At 48.4% G+C, this 21724-nt stretch overlaps 1 protein-coding gene across 4 annotated transcripts in view; it reads right to left on the reverse strand.

Moving 5' to 3' along the window:
• Window positions 1-4280: 4280 nt before the first annotated feature.
• The window catches only part of LOC144096744 (uncharacterized), a 135810-nt gene continuing 118366 nt past the window's right edge, over window positions 4281-21724 (reverse strand). For 2 of the 4 annotated variants that reach the window (XM_077629595.1, XM_077629594.1), the window contains exons 16-18: window positions 17824-17865; window positions 6455-7274; window positions 4281-4542 (exon numbers count right to left, since the gene is read on the reverse strand). In XM_077629595.1, coding sequence (XP_077485721.1) covers window positions 4520-4542; window positions 6455-7274; window positions 17824-17865 — 885 coding nt within the window. In that variant the 3' untranslated portion in view covers window positions 4281-4519. Of the gene's footprint in view, window positions 4543-6454; window positions 7275-8081; window positions 14265-17823; window positions 17866-21724 lie in introns of those variants that run through there. The other 2 variants (XM_077629597.1, XM_077629596.1) reach the window with 2 other exon arrangements.

Below are 21724 nucleotides of genomic sequence, written 5' to 3' on the forward strand. Positions count from 1 at the left end.
CGTTCAAGCTGTGCAAGTGGACCTTGCTGTTATCTGTGTCGGCTCCCATCGATGAGCATAATGTGGAAGATTGGCTCACATCATATGAACCTGCGAGCCTCTACAACAAATGGGATGATGTGATAAACATTTTTTATCTCATGCTTGACTAACCTGTGCTATTGATGGCTGTCAGATGCTGTTAGCGTGTGACTAGTACACCGGGGCTTAAGTCACTGCCCTCTGTCAGAGTTTCTACGAGCTGTGCAAGCAGAGTATCCTGACCCGTCAGCACCCTAGGCAGGTTGAGTTGCTTGCTAGGCTGACGCCTGCAGCTGACACGTCCTTGCTACACGTCTTCTTGTTTGATGCTGTAAAAGCTCTTCTCACCATGTGCAACATAATTCATCGAACGACCTCTACCTATCACCCGTAGATCAACGGCCTCACCGAGCGCTTTAAGTGCACCCTCAGGGACATGCTATGCACATAGCTTATAACTACTGGAATTGGGATCTCGTACTTCCATGTGGGACTTACGCTTAGAATACCTTTTCTTCTTTATGGCCATCAGCCGCATGTTACAATTCTCCCTAACCAACCTGACGACTGACCTCCCTCATGACTGATGCCAAGTATCACCAGAAATCCTGCCATGACAATGATCACACCACATTGCACTTCTCTTCTGGCTACGTGGCTCTGGATCCCGTCAAGTGCTCCTGGTCTGTGCTCGGAATTTCTCACGAAGTATCATGGCCTCTACCTCATCCTAGAGAGAATATCTCTTGTTAACTACGGTGTTGAACCCCTCAAACCATTCTCCGATATCCACCATCACAGATGCAAGACTGTCCATGTCCAGCGCCTCAAGCCATACTACGACCCTGCCATACTGCCGTTGCTGTAAGTCGTCAAGACGGCTCTGCTTCTTCCCAGGGGCGATTGTAAAGACAAAGATGAACATGCACTTCACTGACGTTGCTATTGCCACGGGTGTCCATGCTCGACCTGGCTTACCTTGGGACTGTTTTCACCACTGGTCCCCCATCCCGTTTACTTTCCATAAACCCCCCATTTTACAATTTATACACAGAGGGCATGAGGGTGCCGAACCATTGGTTGTTGCTGACTGTCGGGCCTTTAAGCTAGTACAACATAGCAGTCAGAGGCTGTGGGGCTGATCTCAAGCACCTAGTTTTTTTTAAATGGAGGAATGCATTTGCACCTCTCTGATTGATGCTAGCTTATTCGCTTATATGACGTTAGGATCATGTACCTGCCCGATTCAATCAGAATTAGAAATCCCCGTCGTCGTCTGTAGCATCGGCAGCCAAGAACAAGTAGCTCTCGCAGAGGTGGTAATGGTGGCACCATCTGGTCCCGATCCATTGAACAACTGTTTCACAACTGAAGCTGCTATGAAACGGAGAGGAATGAGTGGCTCATTTAATAATGCTTTCTCGACTGCTTCTGCTCAATATTGTTAAAGCAGACACATGGACTTACCATTTTGACTCGCCTCTGAACATTTTGCTATGACCTGACACAACGGCATCAACATCTGCGGAACAAGTGCCTCTGGAGATTCGCCTTCGGAAGCGACAGGCGAGATATTTAACCATAGAAGGTGACCAACAGCGCGATCAGCTAAGGAAGTGCCAGGCAAGATCTTGAAAACATAAAACCAGCAACAATTATCTGTCACACCGTTACTCGCCTTCCCAGGTGACAGCACAAAACACGCATGAATAAAAGTACATTTTTCTCAAAAACCGTTTTCTTTACGGCAACAAAATACGGTTCAGCACGCAAGCATTCCTGCACTGAGGTAGCCTAGGCACAGCAAGGATTACATTGCTACTCAGTTTGCCAGCCTTTACATCTTGCACACACCGTACTGTAAGTATGTAAGTGGAAATTGAACCTGTGAGCCGATTTTCAAAGTTGGAATGCATTAGCCACTGAGCTGCCCCGTTACCTCATAACTGGACAAGAAAAAAATGTGCGCAAGCAATTAAGCAGCCACAGCAGCAACTCTCGAATTTCTCTTAACGGGCTTCAACTGACCAGGAATGGCTGCAAAAACCTATTCAGTCCTTGGAGCTGAGGAGAGACATGCCAAGTAACTTCTTCAACTGCATCCTACGTTACGGCAGACAAACAATGCAGTCACCACTCAGCATAGCGCCGACCGGCACAAGGGAAGATGATTACTCGATGCTTCTGTGAGATATCGACAGTATATTTGGTTTCCCTCAATGCTGGCCGACGCTTGCTTGCCAACTGTGTAGGCGATGCAAAAAGTGCTGACGCCACTCATTGTGACAAACTCTGCTACGTGCTGCAACAAATAAGTTTTCTTCTTCCTTGACAGTGCCAAAAGGTCATTGAAAAAGTTGACGGACAACCAAAACTGAATGTTGCTGTGCTTCAATGTGACCTGCCTGCCAAGCTGCTTCATACCAGTTGGTATGCCTTTCAGTGTACTCCCACTGGAGATGGATACATCGCAGCTGCCGATCCGCTGTCAAAGCTGAGACATCAAAACTAGGCATGCGCGAATATTCGATCGAATACTAAAGTACCTGATTCGATCCAAATGTATGAAATTTGAAATTTCAAAGTATAAGTCTCGAGTGAATAATGTTTCTGGAACTCATGCTGCGTGTGGTCTCGGTTCAGCATACCTACTCTGGGATGGCACAGCAGCGCGTGCGCAACCAAACCCTATATGCCAAAGCAGGTCTGCACATGGTTGCAGCAACAGACGCGAGCAGTCAGAAGCGCAGTTCCACGATCTACACCTGTCAAGTGTATGCAGCCTTGCTCCATGGAGCACACAACAGAATCCACTTCCATGTGCTGATTGGTCCCAACTGGGCAGATGTGCAAACAGCCGGCCAATGACCTGTGGCGTCCTCTGCACATGCGCAGTGGCTCCCCAGGGCAGCAGGTCATGCTAAGCTAATCGGAGGATGTGTGGCTCCCTTGACTTGTGGAACTAGCATGAGCTGACTGCCCAGCCGCTCTTCTCTGCGTGAAATTTGCTACACAAGTGCAGCAGCTAGCATGAGACACATGGAGACGGGTGCCCCTTTCCAATGCCAGACGCGGCGTGGTGCAGTGTGTTCGCTCAGCTGCTGTCATGAAGTCACCGCTTAAAAGCAACAGCTGCACAACATTGCAATCACAATTAACAGCAGCAGTTGGAGGCCCCACATAGAGGTGTCACACTCCACAGATCCCCCAATGTCCATTGGCCATTTCTGCAGACACAGAAACGATGAGTGTGACAAAGCTTCAATTCATTCCCTTTTTCTCATGTAATGACCTCATGTGCACGAGAACTACAAGATTTTAAAAACTCCTACCAAGCCATTCAACCTTTTTGTGTGCCAGAAGTATTCAAAATATGTGCTTTGCAATTATTCAAAGAAAACTACTACTCGCCTGGAACCAAACTGACACATGACTAGTCACGACTTAAGATCTCGCGTCTGGAAACTACTGTGCAAGTCATTAGCTTTGGCTTGTGCACTCACGAGAACTCGGCACTTTCAACAGTTGGCTGCGTGCACTTTCCCAGAGAGTAGACTCCATGTGAAATACAGTAGAATCTCGGTGATACAAACCTTATGGGATCGCGAAAAAATTCGTATCATCCGAAATTTTGTATCATCCAAACGAACAAAATTCATATGCAGAAGCATAGAAAATGCATGCATGCAGATCTGTTCACAGCTGACAGGATTTATTCATGGCCGTGCGGCCACGCTACCCGCGGTGCGTACTGTATGATTAGCGACCACGATTTCGGTGATGTGAGGGCCGCACACCGCCGCTCACTGCTTGCGGTGCATACCGCTCGATTTCGGTGATGTGAGAGCTGCGCTTAGTGTTCGAGGGTGCGATCGTGGCTTCCATGTTCGTATCATCCGATGTGGCACAGGAGACAGTTCGGAACATCCAGAATTCCGTACATTGTGGACAATGCACTCCAGCCGGGGAATTTTACAAATCCGTATCATCGCTAAATTCGTAACAACTGTATTCGTATCATCGAGATTCTGCTGTACTTGGATAAACCGGCACGGTCAGTTGTTAGTGTGCAGCAAAAGCATGCCCATGGTGCTCTTAGGCCAAAAGAAATGCATCAACAGCCACTTTCAGCTGCTGCGGAGCAGTCTGTTATGAATCGGCACCCTACTGCATCATGCCACGATGCGAATGACAACTGGTAATGAACGTGGGGGCTATCATTTTCGATCACTGTGAAGACACATACGGCACACATCAGAAACTGGTGTCCGGTTTTATTCCATACTCTTTTTGCCTACATTAGAAGCTAGAAGCTGCCTCTCTTCAGCAACACTGCCAACAGGAACCAAGTGTAATAATACCAAATGCTGTCTCGTGGCATAATTTCATTTTCGGACCTTCGGATGGGCGTGCTTGCCTTGCAGTCACAACCAAATTAACCCAAGCATCGTTTGGAGGCTGGCTGGCAGTTTTCAGGAAGTACGTCACTGTGAATCCTTTAAAGCAGCCAAGGATGGTTTCCTGGATGAGGAATTATTAAAAAAATATTGATTTCAGCTATTCATCCTTCACAAGACCTTGGCAGCGTGCCAAGACGCTGAGTGCCAGTAACAGCGCTATGTGTTCATTTTTTGAAGGGAGTGTTGGCAGTGGAGGCTTATCCAGCGAAATCGCCAGTGCATGTATGTTTAGAATGCCAGCAAGGTGGTGTGGAAGGGCGCACAAGGTGACGCATGTAACGTGCACTTCTGCGCATGGCAACTGAAAGTGTGGGCTGCACCACTCAGTTAGCCGAGCCCAGTCAAGACAAAAGAGAAAGCGTGCGCGTTTCATTGGGCGCTTTTCCGTGCAATTCGATGGTATCGGCAGCGCTGGGATGGAGTTTTGCCACCTATGAGCCCATTTGTGCCACAAAAGGGAAATTAGAGAGGAGGGGGAAGGACACTAGCTGATGCTGGTGCAGTGAGCAGCAGATAGCCAACGAAAGCCGGATGACGAGTCACGTGATTCTGTGCGCAGTCCAGCCAGAAGAGTGTGTGAATGTGGGGGAACATGACTATTTTTTCTGCATTTTTGTCTTGGGGTTAAATTAAGGTCTGAGCATGAGGACACTGAACAAAAAACAGATTCTGAAATTTAAAAACAAACTAAATAAATACCGTATATACTTGCATAAATCATGCACCCCCAACTTCTTGCCCACATTTTTGGAAAAAAAAACTTTTACACGCATATTTCGCACTCTATGCTGCGCCAGGCCACCGGCATGTACGCGGGTGCGAGCAAGGAAGGCTTGGGAAGAACGGCGCGGCCGTGTCGCCGCATGCAGAGTCGAAAAGCGCGCGTGGAGAGGGCACGAATTGTGCGCCGTTTACCCCGGCTCGCTCATGCTGGCGGTCGCTTTCGTGGACGAACAGTTGCGCGCACCCAAATCCGACACTACCGAACTGTTTGCTGTTCGGTTTGCCGGTAGTGAACCGGGTCGCACGCAAGTGCGTCATTTTATCGCCTCTTATACCCTTTGCCTCTCAACTTTATCATTGCTCGCTTATTGCTTTGAGCTGCGCATGAGCAGTTATGCCATCTTGCGGGGATCTATGTAACATAGGGTGGGGCGGGAAGGGGGTATGAGTGATATCTGAGTAAACTTTTTTGGCCAGCAAGCGGTGCGAGATGGGAACTCTATGCATAGGCAGCAATATACAGTACATATTGTGCGTAATGACCTATGTAGAGTTTTTTAGGACAAGTACAGAAAATCATCACTCAATTTGCACACGTTCTTTTTGGTAGCCCAAATTTAAAGAAAAAAAGTGGACAAATTATGAGAGTAACCATGGTACTTGCAAAAGTGAATGAAACAACAAGAAAAAAGCACATGTGGTCCATTCACATGCAACATCGCTTGCGACATTCGATTGTGGCTCCTTGGCACATGTTAAAGGCTGTTGGGGTTCCTTAGAGCAAAAAAGTTCCCTGCTCTACAGAACAGTGCACAAAGTGAATGAACATGGCTGCATGCCAGGCAGCGAGAAAAAAAGATGCGATTTCTTATTCTAGCGGCATTTTCCAGCATACGTAAATTCCCCGGGCAAGGAGTGCGTGAAGTTTTATCGCTCAAGCACGCTCTGTGAAGCGTGACCATAACTGCACATGTGAAGTATCAAGCAGAATTCGGCATGCTCAATGCGCTGAGCAATAATGAAAATTCCGCAGCGACCATCGCCAATTTTTTTCAGCTCCGCTGCTAGAAAGTGGATGAGTGGGGCTACAAACATTATGTGAGCATGAAAGTAGTTTATCTGGAACTGAAAAAGAGAAGTGGGCAATACCAGGGATCAAACTGTCAATTGTCATAAATCACAGACTCAGTGAAGCACGACCTTTTATCTTACTAGCATGGCACTCACTAGCGACTAAACAAAATCAAGACCTGGTATGCGTGTTGTTGAACTGCCCCAGGTGCGAGTCTCGATGATGGGAGTGGAGTGGCCCCACAAGTGTTGTGGCTTTTCTTCTGGCCTGTCTCCCAAGAGGCCCACCCTTACCGATGGGGTGCACAGCACCGGACGCTGCCAGTCTGGCTCCTGGGTAGACCAGTCTGGCAGCAGGCCAGCCTGTGTGCCTTGCCATCCATTGGTGCTGGGCTGCTCAAAGCAGCTGAAAGCAGTGCTTGTTTCACCCGCACAGCCAAATGGCTCCCGGGAGACACTTGGCCTCCTGTCAGCCTCCAAAAATGACTCTTCTGATGGCATCCTGCCCCTCCCTGAAGACATGCCTTCTGATTCCACAGGCAGCATGCCCAGGAGGGGAATCTCTTCGTTCCGGTGCATAGAAAATGAGCTGTGCTCGTGGCTGCTGCGGCCACCCTGACAATGATCAGGCTCCAGGTTTGGGTGCCATCGAACAGACTTGTGCACCCTTTCTTGTTCCTCGGCAGCACGGCGCTTCCGCCTCTCCCTCTCCTCGATCAGCTGGCGGCACTCATCGATCATGCGCCGCAGAGCAGCCTTCTCTTGCTCGAGGTGCTGCTCCTCACGCAGCTCATCAATGAGCCGCCGCTGTTCGTCGATTTCGCGCCGGCGCTTGGCCAGCTCCACTTGAAGTGCCTGCCTTTCCAGCGCCACAGCTGCCAGCTCGGGCATCACGTCCTCTCGTGCTGGCTCTCTTCGGTCCCTGTCGCTGCTGTCATGCAGCCTTGGGCGCTTCCGCTTGGGCACTCCGTCTGGTCGCCGGACAGCTTCTGGTTCTGGCTGCAAGCCACACGCTATGCTCAGTCACCAAAAACCACACTTTGCAACCACACAACAATGCAACCGCACAGCATTCGGCCTTAGGGCTGCGACATCTTTTGCTTCCTGCATAGCGTGCAGGTCATTAAAAAATTGGATCCTCATTACACATTTTCAGCAATGTATGGTCAACACAAGCGATCTCCGTTCAGCTTATGCCACCAAAATCATTATCAGCCAAACTACACCTACTACAGGACAAAGGACTCTTCCATGTCTCTAATTAACCGTCTTGTGCCAGCTGTGGCCACCCTATTTCCAAAAACCTTAATCTCATCCGCCCACCTAACTTTCTACCACCCACTGATATGCTTGCCTTCTCTTGGAATCCAGCCTATTACATTTAGGGACCAGCGGTTATCTTGTCTTCGCATTACATGCAATGCCTAAGCCCATTTCTTCCTCTTAACTTCGACTAGAATGTCATTAACCAGAGTTTGTTACCTGACCCACTCTGCCTGCTTCCTGTATCTTAACGCAGCTGTATTTACACGATTTTAAGTAGACTTATTTTTCAAAAATTGAAAACCCGAAGCGGGAAGTCGACTTACAATCGTAACCAAACCGTGACACCATAAAAAAAGGCGAGACAAACGAGATATCAGGCATGCTACAGCGTGGTTGCATTTTTGCTGCGCGGCTCCGCTGTAGCACTCTTGGTGCTGGCATTGAGTAGCTGCTATGCCAACGTGCGGAATCGGCATCCCCCCCCCCCCGCGTGCGGCGGACGATGGCGGCTGTTGATAAGCAGCAAACTGGCACTCCCTCCCCCTTCCTCCCAATCCCCACACGTGCTTGCTCAAGAGAGCGTTGGTAGTTGATGGAAGGGCCGCTGTTCCAATCACAGCGGCACCGCCACTCGGAACCGCAGCGGCGCCAGGGAGTGTTGGGTAGCCGACGGAAGAGCTGATGCTGCTCACGCGTAGTTTCTCTTTGGCTCTAACGAATTTGACTATTTCCGGTCACGTTTCACAAGTTTTTAATGTACTCCTTTGTCAGTCGTCATTTGTGCTCCGGGTCTGGTAAGCGACCGACACTCGTTCAAGGCTACATTCAAGATGGCTGCCATTCTTTACGGAGCAGGAACGAACAACTGCGTGCCAGGCTGCAGGTTCGACGTTCGTATTAAGTGATACAGGTGTGGCAGCTGCAGCAAGGCAAAATTTTCAGCTGTTCTGCGCGATGTCGTGATGTGGCTGTTTGTGAAGAGCGGGATTTCGCTGCACAACAACGTTACGACATGCTGTGGGACCGCAGCAGCGGTCAAGACGGCAGCATTAGTGACGATGATGGCTCAAGTGAGGAAGAGTAGTCCAGTGACTAATACATTTTCGTTTTGGAATGTGCCCATGGGCACGCGCGGCAGCCAATAGCCGTTGGTGATAAGCGGCGGCTGCAGGATAATGCTATCGCATTCCAATATTAAAGGCAAAACTTAAACCACCTCCAAGTTTTTTCTTTCTGAAATGTGATATCGGTCGACATACATTCGAGTCGACTTACAATCATCTAAATATGGTACATGAGTCATTCTCGTTTCCATAGCTCGCCATGTTGCCTTCAATTTAAGTTTGACCCTGTTAGCCCCCATGTTTCAGCTGCTCACTGAAACAGTCACTGTATCTACTCGTGTAATTAGTGCAGCCCTAACATTTTATCCGGATTCTGAAAAAAAAAAGTTTAATAGTCTATACTGAGCTCCCTGCTGCACAAGCACGTCCAGCATGCATGCTAGACAAAAGTACAGACTCTTTATGGCATTTTGGGCTAGCCATTGCCGGTGATCACCGGTTTGGATGTAATCTTTGGTGTGCGCCCTCTTTGCGCGCATGCGCATTCCTTGAGTGCGTACGTGTGCCACTGTCATGTATTAAACCTTTCAGTTGCGAGACAGCGCAGTGTTTGTCATCTAGTATTTTGCTCCTTATTTTTTGAGGTGGTTTTTCTCAACTTGAATCTATTCCAACTAGCCCAGCTTTCTGTCCTAATTCATTTCAACTTATGTGGCACTGTGGCCTAGCTGTTTTTGCAAATATAATTTTAACAAAGTGGGCGTTTGTGATAAATAATAAAAATACTAATAGCCGAATATACAACAATGAAGCCGCTTACTATAAATTAAAACAACTCTTTTCTATCGAGCCTTAATGACCATTGTTCCTGTGACGTATGTCCTGAAAAAAATTGTATGTTTGCTCATGATTGTGTTATTACACCTTTAATAACACGTCTGATCAATTATCCATCAAAAACGACCTTAACGAGATTCAGGATTAGTGGCTGTCCACGTAGAAGTCATGCATAAACTCTTCGAGCTCTCATGACAGAAAACCGGTTTTACTTGTTGCATGTATATTTGATAGTGTACTAGTATCTTGGTATTTGGTAGTGTACTAGTGTATTTGATAGTGCGTATATATTTGATAGTGTACATACTGTCAGGTGCAAAAGTAGTATGCAACACTCCAGGTTGCATGGCTCGTTGCTTTTGTGGCACCCTTCGGCACTTAGACATTAGGCCAAGCTGGAGTGTCACTCATTGCAACGAGCAAAATGACACGCCTCTGGATCAAAACGGGCACCTTCGGTCATAGTAAACCGCATATCTAATAATTGTACACGTTTAAATGCCATAACTAGTTGTTACTAAGCTACTCCCAACATTTCAGCTTGATTCACTCACAGGATTCTCGGTGGATAATATTTTAATTGCCTCCTCAAATTTCAGTTTTATCTATTTTTTGAGGTCCAGAGTCCGACCTCAACCTCATAATATGAGGTTCAGGTGAGGTTGAGTGAGGTTGCTAGTCCCCTGAGCAAAAATGGGGTGAGGGCAGACGAGGAGGCCTCAACCCCAAGAGGGGAGGTTGAGTGAGGTCAGCAAATTTTGTTTTAGGTTAAGGTAAGGTCGAGGTCATCATCAGCCTGACTACACCCACTGCAGGGCAAAGGCCTCTCCTATGTCTCCACTTAACCCTGCTGTCCTTTGCTAGCTGCGACCACACTATGCCTGCAAATTTCTTAATCTCATCCGCCCACCTAACCTTCTGCTACCCTGTCACAGACCAGGGGGACGTGGCCCATTGGAAGAGAGCAGAGGAGAGGGCTCACGCAGAGCAGTAACAGGGTCCGAGCACGGCTGCTTGCGGAGAATCCGTCGAGGTCTTTCTCAGAGCTCGGCCATCGGCAAACTAAACCCACAGTGGAGTTCTAAAAAAGCGTGGCAATTTCAAGGGCGGCGGTGCAGATGCGCTGATTGCCAAAATTCGAGTGTGCAGGCCTGGCCGACTCGGCGACGGCCGTCACGGAAGACATAAGTCTTGTGCGCTTTCTCCTGCCCGCTCGAAGGCGCGGCTCTCCGGTGTGCTTAGGGGGAGCTTTGCCGGTTACAGCGTCCTTTCTGCCCCGTCATCCCCGTGTGGAGAAACAAAGAGAAAGTGTCCCGATGATGGGAGGGAAACTGTGTGCAGGCCACCGGCCCGTTCGGGTTGCGGGGAGCTGGGGGACAGTCGGGAGAAGATAGGCAGCAAAAGAGGTTGGGTGGGGTGTCCACGGCGTTTAGGGCCTAATTACCGCGCTGAGGCACGCGTTCCATCGCACAAGGCCCACCGCCTTTTAGCCATCGCTGCATCGACAGCCACCCGAACCAGAGTCGTCACCTTAGGCCCCGTATGTGAACTGTCCGCCGGAATTTTCTTTCATTGTGTTTCCTACATCTAATGCATTGTATGCCACTGTTGTTCGTGTCCTAACTGGACGGATTAACTTTTGCATTGTGTGTCTAATGCTTATCGGATTTCGTGTTTTTTACAGTTCTCTCAGCCACTCCCTCTGTTCGTTTTCACCTTGTTGTATTGTTCCTTGCCACCAATTAAAGTGTTTGTTTTAGAAACCTCACCCCATTGAGTTCCTTCTCCATCACCGATGCACCGACACGTGCACCATGCACGGGCTGACCGACCTTTACAAATAAATGTTACCCAACACTCGCCTTTAGGCCACGGGGAAGCGTAAAACGGCCCCTGTGCCTCGACGGCTTGCGCCAGGCAGCCGGTCGACAAGCGGTAGTTTGACAATAATTGGCGTCCGCGACAGGACTGGTCAGCTATGTGTCGGGGCTGAGGCTCCGAAGGGACTAAACGAGGGAGTCAAAAGAGGTTCATGCTAGTGGTTAGATTTCCACTGTTTGCTGAGCACGATGGCAGAGGCTGAGTTTGAGAAACTGGAAGAGCAGGGAAGAAGCTACAGCTTCGAAGGTAAAGAACTATTCTCATGGACTGAACAGGAGTGGGCTAAGCGACGAGGAGAGAAATGCAGAACGCACTTGGCGCAAAGAAGAATCCGAACGCGAAAGCCGTGCGAGAGATAAGGAGTTAGACAGGCAGAGAGAGGAATCAAAAATAAGGATGGCCTTGCTTGAAACAGAAAACGAGGTGTTGTTGAGGCGGGAACACGCAGGTACCTCTGAAACGGACTCCAGGTTCGTGTCGGAAGAGACGGGAGCGGTCCAAGGAAACAAAGTGAACCCGCACGAAGTTATGCCTGTTTTCAATGAACAGTGCGATGACCTCGATGCCTATTTGAGGCGCTTTCAGCGCGTGGCACAGAGCCAAGGCTGGCCACGGGACCAATGGTCCACTTTTTTTAGTGTGTTTGAGCGGTTAGGCACCGAGTGTTTTTAGTTGAATGTCCGCGCCTGATTGTACGAGCAACGACAAGTTAAATCAAGCTCTAATACTGCGATTTCAGTTGACGGAGGAAGGATTCAGAGAGAAGTTTAAGGGGGCATCGCCCATGAATAGGGAAACGTGCTCCCAGTTTGTGACTCGACTCAGGAACTTCCTTGAGCGGTGGGTAGAGCTTTCCAGTACCAAGAGTATAAGGCTTTGTTTGAGCTGATGGTTAAGGACCAGTTCCTTTCAATTCTTTCTTAAAGAGAAGGACCCTACCCTAGAAGAAATGGTAGAAAGAGCAGAGCAATACGTGGACGCTCACGCATGGGCGAATTTTTCAAAACGGCCAGCTGCAAGGAGGGAGTCGTCAGCTACAGCAAGCTCTGAACAAATTGGTGAAAGGAAAGATGGGAGCAAGCCGGCTGCGAAGCCGAAGGATCAGGAGGTGCAGAAATGTTTCCTCTGTTAACGCCCTGGCCACCGAGCTGAAAACTGCCGCGTCGGCAGGTCGGAGGGCAACAGCCAACCTCCGAAATGTTTTAAGAGCAGCCGAACAGGTCATACTAGCTGGAAGCGTTGGCAGAAGGCTTCGACGAAGCCAAAAGACGCCGCTGAAGAATCAGCATCGTCATGTATCGAGGACGGATTTATTGAGTTAAAAAATGGGACAAAGGTTCCCGTTGTTAGAGCCGGTCCGACTGTTAACGCTGGAACTGTGAGTGAGAAACTTCCTGTAGTCACCTGTTTGGTTGGTAACAAAAGGGTTCGAGTACTTAGAGACACCGGGTGCAACACGGTGATAGTGAGGAGGAGCCTGGTTGAAGATGGCGATCTCACGGGATTCAATTCCCCCGTTAGCCTCCTCGATCGGTTGGTTCTCATGCTTCCAGAGACTTGGGTCGACCCCATACCTCAAGGGACGGCTTCGGGCGAAGCGTATGGAGGACAACAACGAGCCAAACATGCCACCGATCCGAATCCCAGTTGGAACCTAGAGACGATGGCTGCCTTCTTCAAAGGAGTTAAGAGCCACAAGGGAGTAGTAGCGCTCAGGAGGCAGACGCCACCACTAAAAATGGGCTAGCAGCTTCGCAGACAAAAAGATGGCCAGGCAAACGCCGTGGTGACGAGGGGGCAGGCCCCGGAGAAGGGACAACTGACGGCGCTCAGAGTGTCGGGCAACTCGAAAGCGACAGTTTTCACTTCAGGAAATGGGCATTTCCAGTTGCGCTACAAGCGGTCTGGCATAAAGACCGCCCCTGCGGTCTTCAGCAAGCTGATGCGTGGCACCCTTTCAGAGTTAGCGGACTATATAAGTGGGGTAGGCTAATTGGCACAGGCGTGTTGTGTATATTGTTGACACCTTTATAGTGTCAGTTTTTTGTGTATGTGTGTCTGCTGTCATGATCCAATCCAGTGATCTTTTATATATTCTTGCCTGTGTCCAGTGTGGTCACGTTCTGTCGCAATATGTGTAAAGTGTACGCTGTGGCCGCTTGCCATGTGTCATGAAATGCGTGAATTGGACTTCATGTGGAATTCGCGAGTAAGTGCAATTCAGTGCGCGCGAACGGACAAGCGTCCGCGAGATCAGGTGCAGATACTCTTACATGTGTGAGAAGAGTGTAGTGCCAGTGCGCGTGTGAGGTGATTGAATATCCGCATGTACGGCTGCAGGTTGTAACTTGTAAGCCCCTTTTGAGTGCTGACCGCTATTCTTTAATGTGTGACGTGGAACTGCTAAAGGTATTTTTTTCCGTGTTGTTATTGTTGCGATTTGTCACTGGTCTGTGCCTAGCAAAATATTATTGCATAATATTCTTTAGTGGGGGGCTGTGTCACAGACCAGCAAGATGTGGCCCATTAGGAAAGAGCAGAGGAGAGGGCTCACGTAGAGCAGTAACAGGGTCGCAACACGGCTGCTTGTGGAGAATCCATCGAGGTCTTTCTCGAAGCTCGGCCATCGGCAAACCAAACCCACAGTGGAGTTCTAAGGAAGCATGGCAATTTCAAGGACGGTGGTGCAGATGCGCTGGTTGCCGAAACTCGAGCTTGCAGGCCTGGCCGACTCGGCGACGGCTGTCATGGAAGACATAAGTCTTGTGCGCTTTCTCCTGCCCTCCCGAAGGCTCGGCTCTCCGGCGTGCTCCCGGGGAGCTTTGCCGGCTACGGCGTCTCCTCTGCTCCATAGTCCCCGCTTGGAGAAACAAAGAGAAAGCATCCGGATGATGGGAGGGAAACTGTGTGCTGGCCGCCGGCCCATCCGGGTTGCGGGGACCTGGGGGACAGTCGGGAGAAGACAGGCAGCAAAGCAAAAGCGGTTGGGTGGGATGTCCACGGCGTTTAGGGCCGAATTACCGTGCCGAGGCACGCAATCTATCGCACAAGGCCCGCTGCCTTCGAACCATCGCCGCATTGACAGCCACCCGAACCGGAGTCGTCAACTTGGCCCCCGTATGTGAACTGTACGCCGGACTTTTCCTTCGTTGTATTTCCTACACCTAATGCATTGTATGCCTCTGTTGTTCGTGTCCTAACTGGACGGATTAACTTTTGTATTGTGTGTCTACTGCTTGTCGCGTTTTGTATTGCTCTCTCTGCCACTCCCTTTGTTCGTTTTTACCTTGTTGTATTGTTCCTTGCCACCAATTAAAGTGTTTGTTTTAGAAACCTGAACCCATTGAATTCCTTCTCGATCACAGACGCACCGACACACGTGCACCATGCACGGGCTGACCGACCGTTACAAATATTTGTTATCCAACACTCTCCTTTAGGCCATGGGGAAGCGTAAAACGGCCCCCGTGCCTCAACAGCTTGCACCAGGCAGTCGGTCGACGAGCGGTAGTTGTGACACACCCCCTGCTACGCTTGCCTTCTCTTGGAATCCACTCCGTTACCCTTAAGGACCAGCGGTTATCTTGCCTTTGCAGTACATGCCCTGTCCAAGGTCATTTTTTCCTCTTGATTTCGACTAGGATGTCATTAACATGCGTTTGTTCCCTCACCCACTCGACCCGCTTCCAGCCTCTTTACGTTACGCTTATCATTTTCTTTTCCATGGCTCGCAGTGCTGTACTTAAATTAAGCTGAACCCTTTTCGTTAGCCTCCACGTTTCTGCCCCGTAGGTGAGTACCGGTAAGATCCAGCTGTTGTGCACTTTTCTCATAAAGGATATTGGTAAACTGCCATTCATGATTTGAGAGAACCTGCCATATGTGCTCCACCCCATTCTTATCCTTCTAGTTATTTCCCCCTCATGATCCGGATCAGCTGTCACTACGTACCCTAACAAACCAATGAAGGTTGAGGTATTTGAGGTAAAATGCCCACCTCTAGCTCTGACAGTTCTATTTGGTCTGTGGGTTTAGAGGCTTTCATGCTTTGGCATTTCTTAAAGAGATCTTTCGTCACCTGAGAGAGCTTGCCAGTATCCTGTCTATCCATCGTAAAACCTACTTCTACTGAGCACTTTGTAATGATTACTGGGAAATTATTGTTCACTGCTTGAACATTAGGGCCGTTGTCCTCGGTTAAAGATAAATATCTGTTCTGTGAGATCCTAAATTCCTTAACTTTGCCTCTTACCGCTGAATTGTTAAAAAACTTCTTCCTCACTAGTTTCTTTTATTTCCTTATCTGCTAATTCGAGACCTTAACATCCTATGATCGTTACAATACACCTTTCCGAAGACTTGCACATCCGGGACGATGACAAGGTGAGTGCACAGTACGAAGTCATTTCATTTTTAGTATCACCACTGGGGCTTCTCGACGTCCACTTCCTGTTCTCCTGTTTGTGTAAGAAGGTATTCATGATCCACAAATTGTTCCTATGATCTCTTCTAATAACTTCCCCTGCTATTCTTAGAGCCTGTGCCATTGTCGTCCACTGCCTGGTCGGCCATCAATACAGTGTACTGTATTTTTACTTTGTTCATTGCCAATTCCATGCATTCATGGAAGCTTTCAACGATATGGTCATCATGGCTGGATGTAGGGGCGTATGCCTGCACCACCTTCAGCTTGTACCTCCTGTTGAGCCTAATCACAACAGCTGCCGCCCCCTCATTAATACAAGAGAATTCGTCTATGCTGTCAGCTATATCCCAATTGATGAGGGATCCCGCACCTAGTTCTCTTCTGTCCGTTAATCCACAATAACATAGTACATGCCCGCCTCTTAGTAATGTATATGCCTCACCTGTCCTCCTAACCTCACTAAGCCCTACGACATCCCATTTAATGCCTGCTAGTTCCTCAAACAGCACTTGTAGGTTAGACTCACTGGATAAGGTTCTAGCGTTAAACATTGCCAGGTTCAGTTTCCAATGGAGGCCTCTCCGGAGCCACAGATTCTTGGCATCCTCCACTGTGTCACAAATCTGACCGCTGCCTTGGCCAGTTCCTCTGCAGTCACTTGGGCCCGAGGGTTAATAGGTGTACTCATATAAGAGGTTGGGGCCCAAGTACCTACTTCACCAAGGCGGCCAAATTCTGTTCTGGGGAGTGCGCCGTCAGCTCTGGCACCCCAAACCTAGTTATTCAATTCCCAGTGGGCAAACTGCCCACCGTGCCAGGTCGCAGTTAATGATTGGCCACGAGAGGTTGCTATGGAAAGAGCAACCTGGGTTGCACAAGGCGCACCTTGCATGTGATCATCGCAGGGCAGTGGCACAAAGGAGCGGTATATGCAAAGTAGAGAACGACCAATTCCGCATATATGAGGATTAGCCCATTGTTCCCATCCAATCTGACAAGTGGATCCAAACATTGGAACCCAAGTGATAGTGCACCTGATTCGCATCTAGCTCAACTATGCAAATCAACGGTAATTTTTTTTTTAATCCGGTGGAGAATTGCACGACATCGGGATTCAAACCGCAGTCCTCTTGCATGTGAGACAGATGCTCTGCCTCAACACCATCACTTCTCTAACTCAATAAAAGCTGGACACAGGACATTGATGGTTTATTCAAATGTGACACAATTTAAAGGTGTAGCTGAAATCAGCACACTTTTTCAATGCGATAGAAAAGCCGGTGTGGACAGCGGGTGTGGTCGGCGGTGAGTGAAAAATCCCAGAAGCATTAATAAATAACACCGAGTAGGAAATTGGTCCAGTTGGGGAATCGAACCAGGGCCTCCAGAAAGAAGAGCACCCTAACCACTCGGCCACGCCAGCTCCATGGTTTGGAATGAACAAAGGTGCCTCTAGTGAATACCGTGTTCCCTTAGAATGGTGCTTTTCCTTCACTTGCCACACAGTTTTGGTGGACACCGAGATATGCGAGACAGGCATATGCGAGACAGGTGTCATTTCCTTTCCTTAAAACCAATTTTATTTTCATTTTTCTTGCTTTACAGCGCGGTTCCATATCCACCAAGATATGTTTCCTTTTCTTAAATTGTGGGGGCAAGGCGTTAGGGTCCCACTGCACAGACGATGGCAGTCCCACTCTTAAAGAGGAAGCTTAAGCGTCCTCCTATTTTTTATAGCACCAAATTCTATGATTTCTATGCTTATAGTACTTATCTGCTACTGAGGTGGAAACAGCGGTTGCACCCTTCATGCATGCGTGTTTCTTATTTGGCCCTGTGCCTTGTATTACGCTGAGAATATATACACAAATAAAGAGTAGTTTTTGACCTACAAGGGCAACATGCAGTCGAGTCTCGTTATAATGAACAGGGAAAAGTTCGTAGGATTGCTTCATACAGCCCAAATTCATCACAAAAATTTCCTAAAAATGTTCACGTTTTTCCATAGTTGATGACCTTTTGGTCGACAGAAAGTGAGGGCAGTGGAAGCAGGGAAAGGAAAGAAGGGCCTCACCTTTAGCTCAGAGAGGAACTTGTGCTTCTTGCTCCTCATGTGCTGAAAATGAGATGGGAAACAAAACAGCGGTTATTCCATACCCATCTTCCACAGTCCACCTATGAGGTCGTCCTGCGTTAACAAAAGCTGAAGGAGGCCACACTCACTGAGACCGAAGAGAGCATAGGGGATTTTAATTGTGGTGTTGACCAATGGGAAATTAGCAGCTTCAACAACAGTTGGCTTCTTTCATATTGTCACGGACTATAAGAAGACGAAGCGGGCATTGGCGCAGGCAGGACCATTAATTCGTCAAGTCGTCCTGTTTTCATCAGCTTGCTATCACGTAACAATAGGTATGTAGCATTGAGCCCCTGCCATGTCTACGCAATATGTGCTTGCTGGAGCAAGCACTTAGATGCTTTAAAAATAGATTGGCTGTGAAATGACATTTTACACCTGCACACTCTGTTCCAAGATGTACAAAGCTTTTTTTAATGGAGGTCAACCTCATAGATGCACTATGAATTCAGAAAACCGCTTTCAAATCTATGGGCCAGCTGCTCGCCCACCCGTTTCATCCTGCTTAAGTCGCAGTGTGGCAATGGCTTACTAGTAGGAATCTACAAATATTAGAACCTTGGAATAGTTTGCAAATAGTAATTCCTATTTGGTTCACACAGCACTTTAACTATTTCAACCACCTAAACATTCAAAAATTCCAAATTTCGTCGCGGCAAAACATTGCGAGATTTCCAAACGACAGTATCTTGCACTAGTAACGAGTTAACTTTTCCTTTCTTCATGTAGCTGCCTGCCAGCAACGATAATGCTAGGCCTTGAATAAAATCAACGATGACCATCAAGGGCAGCTGCAGTGCGGCTGCTAGCGGGCAAGTGCTGCACCATGTGGCACATCCCTGGCTGATTGGCAGTGATCTTCTCGTTACGATAGGAGACGTGGCACGTAGCCAGCTTGTGGAGGATTGTGGAACAAGCGAAGTTTGATCACTCTGATCGTTTTCTACATTCGTTTATAACCTGGAAACTGCATACCTTAGGCCACAGAGGAAGCATACGACAGAAACATCAACCTTGAGACCAGCCCGCACAAATGCACTGAGCACAGCACTGCCTGTGCGCTGGGGCATCTGAAAGCATGGTCTGCATCAGCATTTCATGCTCCTATCACCGTCCTTAAGTCCGGTAAGGGCGACATTCCACAGCTGGTCAGGAGGGAGCGTTGCAGCGCAGGTTGTTGCTCATGTCCATTTCACAAGAACTGCGCTACGCATTCCCCCTCCAACAATCAACAGCTGATTTCATTCCTGCAGTAAGGAGATAGGCCATGGCCAAAGATAAAAAAGGTACCATACTCACTTGCGCAATTTGCACACCATTACTCTACTACTAGGTTTATATACATAAAAAAAAAACCTTTCCTCGCAAATTTTACGCTCCCCGCTGTGCCATCGCTCCCTGTATGCTCCCTGCTGCGTGGGTGTGCACAAGGCAGACTTTGAAAGATCGGCATGTGCAACTGTGAAAGGTGGGACTGGAGAGGCCATGCTGGCCACAGAGTTTGTTGTTCTGTGCAGCGGCGCAGCTTGCAGCCCTGTGAAAACAAAACCAGGGTCGTGACTTGGGCGCCTAGATATTACTGCTGGCATGCTGCCAACAATCTAGGAGATATCGTGGGAAATATGAGTGAAAAATCACCTCTTTTTTACTCAGCTCTTCACGAAAAAACTTCGTTAAATCGGGTTTGGTGGTGTGTTGCTTTGTTATTTTGGGTTATTGAGAACACTGAACCCTATAGGCACATGCCGGGAAATTAAAATTCATTCGTTAGATTGGGAACTTCATAGAATTGGGTTTCATTAGATCGACTTGTAAGTGCATATGTAAATTCAGAGGTGTGATGACAGTGCAGGTTAAAGATCCCCAGGTGGTCGAAATTACCCCGGAGCCCTCCACTACAGCACCTCTTTCTTCCTTTCTTCTTTCACTCCCTCCTTTATCCCTTCCCTTATGGCCTAATTTATGTTTCTGCCATTATGTGAGACAGATACTGCGCTATTCCCTTTCCCCAAAAAACCAATTTTCATTCTTTTTTTTTACTGCTGACATGGCCACCATTTTGAACACATTTTATGAGCCTAAATTTAGTATTCAAGAACTCAAGCTTTTCAAAATGTAAGCCCATCCTAACTGCTTCATCACAAAACATTACTGGCATGACCAGGAGATTGAATACAAGCTTTGAAGCTAAACACAGCATTCAAGACCAAAAACTACACTCCTCACCGCTGCACCAGAAGGCATGGTGGGCATGCAGTGTAGGCAGAGTGCTGCATGTAATACCAAGAGCAGCATTGAATGCCAGGTTGACCACTAAAGGGGTGTGGGCAGTGCATGGCAGCATTCTTCACAACTCAGCCAGAAGCACACACGTGCACCCTCAGTGGGCACGGCGGAGGCGTTGGAACCATGCGGCTAACAAATCCGTTCCTGTTTTTTTGTCCAGGCCGTGTTTTTCGTGAACGTGGAACCCACATCACAGGGGGCGTACTACGACAGCCCTGGAAATTGGACCGACCATCGTGTTTCCGGCGTGATATCTTCATCGGAATGCATCGCGAAGACCAAAGTGATAGGACTGCGCAACTGGACACCACTACTGCCTGCGCATCGCACGCCACCATCGACTACGTCACCAGTCACAGCGCATAAAAGAGAAGCTTCTGCCCGGTTCGCGACCAGTGGGCACGGCGGAGGCGTTGGAACCATGCGGCTAACAAATCCGTTCCTGTTTTTTGTCCAGGCCGTGTTTTTCGTGAACGTGGAACCCACATCACAGGGGGCGTACTACGACAGCCCTGGAAATTGGACCGACCATCGTGTTTCCGGCGTGATATCTTCATCGGAATGCATCGCGAAGACCAAAGTGATAGGACTGCGCAACTGGACACCACTACTGCCTGCGCATCGCACGCCACCATCGACTACGTCACCAGTCACAGCGCATAAAAGAGAAGCTTCTGCCCGGTTCGCGACCAGTGGGCACGGCGGAGGCGTTGGAACCATGCGGCTAACAAATCCGTTCCTGTTTTTTGTCCAGGTGAGAGACAAACAGCCTGTTTACTCTTACCGCAGTGACAATGTGTGCCTACTGCTTTTGCCGTGCCCACGGTCGTTAGTTACGCTCTTTACAGCAATGTATCATTGTTTTGTTGACGTGCTTGCTATGTGTGGTGACGTAGAACCAAACCCAGGTCCTTCTACACAGGAAATGCTGCAAACAATAATGGAAGATCTTAAACAGCTGAAACAAAATACAAGCTCTACTAACACCAGACTGTCTGCTATCGAAAAGAAGCTAGACGATATTTCCGCAACGGTTACTGACTACACCTCTAAAGTAGAATCACTGGAAAAAACTGTCGACAGTCTACTTATGAAAGTAGACGACCTAGAAAATAGAAGCAGGCGGAACAACCTAATTGTGTTTGGCGTTAAGGAAACCGAGGACGAAACGCCCCAAGACCTTGAGAACACGGTCTGCAAGGATGTTCTTCTGAACCGGTTGAAAATTTCGGATGTGGCTATTGAACGTATCCACAGAATAGGAAGGCCGGCTGAGGACAAATGCAGACCGGTTATCTTTAAGCTAGTTGACGGGAGGGTCAAGGAGAGAATTCTCAAAAGCTGTAAAAATCTGAAAAACACAGGCTATAGTATATCCGAGGACTTCTCCCCTCGCGTTCAATCAATACGAAAGAAGCTTTGGGAAAGTGCGAAAGAGCAAAGGTTGAAAAAACAGAAGGTCATGCTCAAGTTTGACAAAATTAAAATAAATGGCAAACTGTATCGATGGGACGACGCCTGCAATGAAAGAGTTCCCTGCGCTTCAAAGTGA

The sequence above is a fragment of the Amblyomma americanum genome, chromosome 7, assembly GCF_052857255.1.
Source record: "Amblyomma americanum isolate KBUSLIRL-KWMA chromosome 7, ASM5285725v1, whole genome shotgun sequence".
In the NCBI taxonomy this organism is placed as follows: Eukaryota; Metazoa; Arthropoda; class Arachnida; order Ixodida; family Ixodidae; genus Amblyomma; species Amblyomma americanum.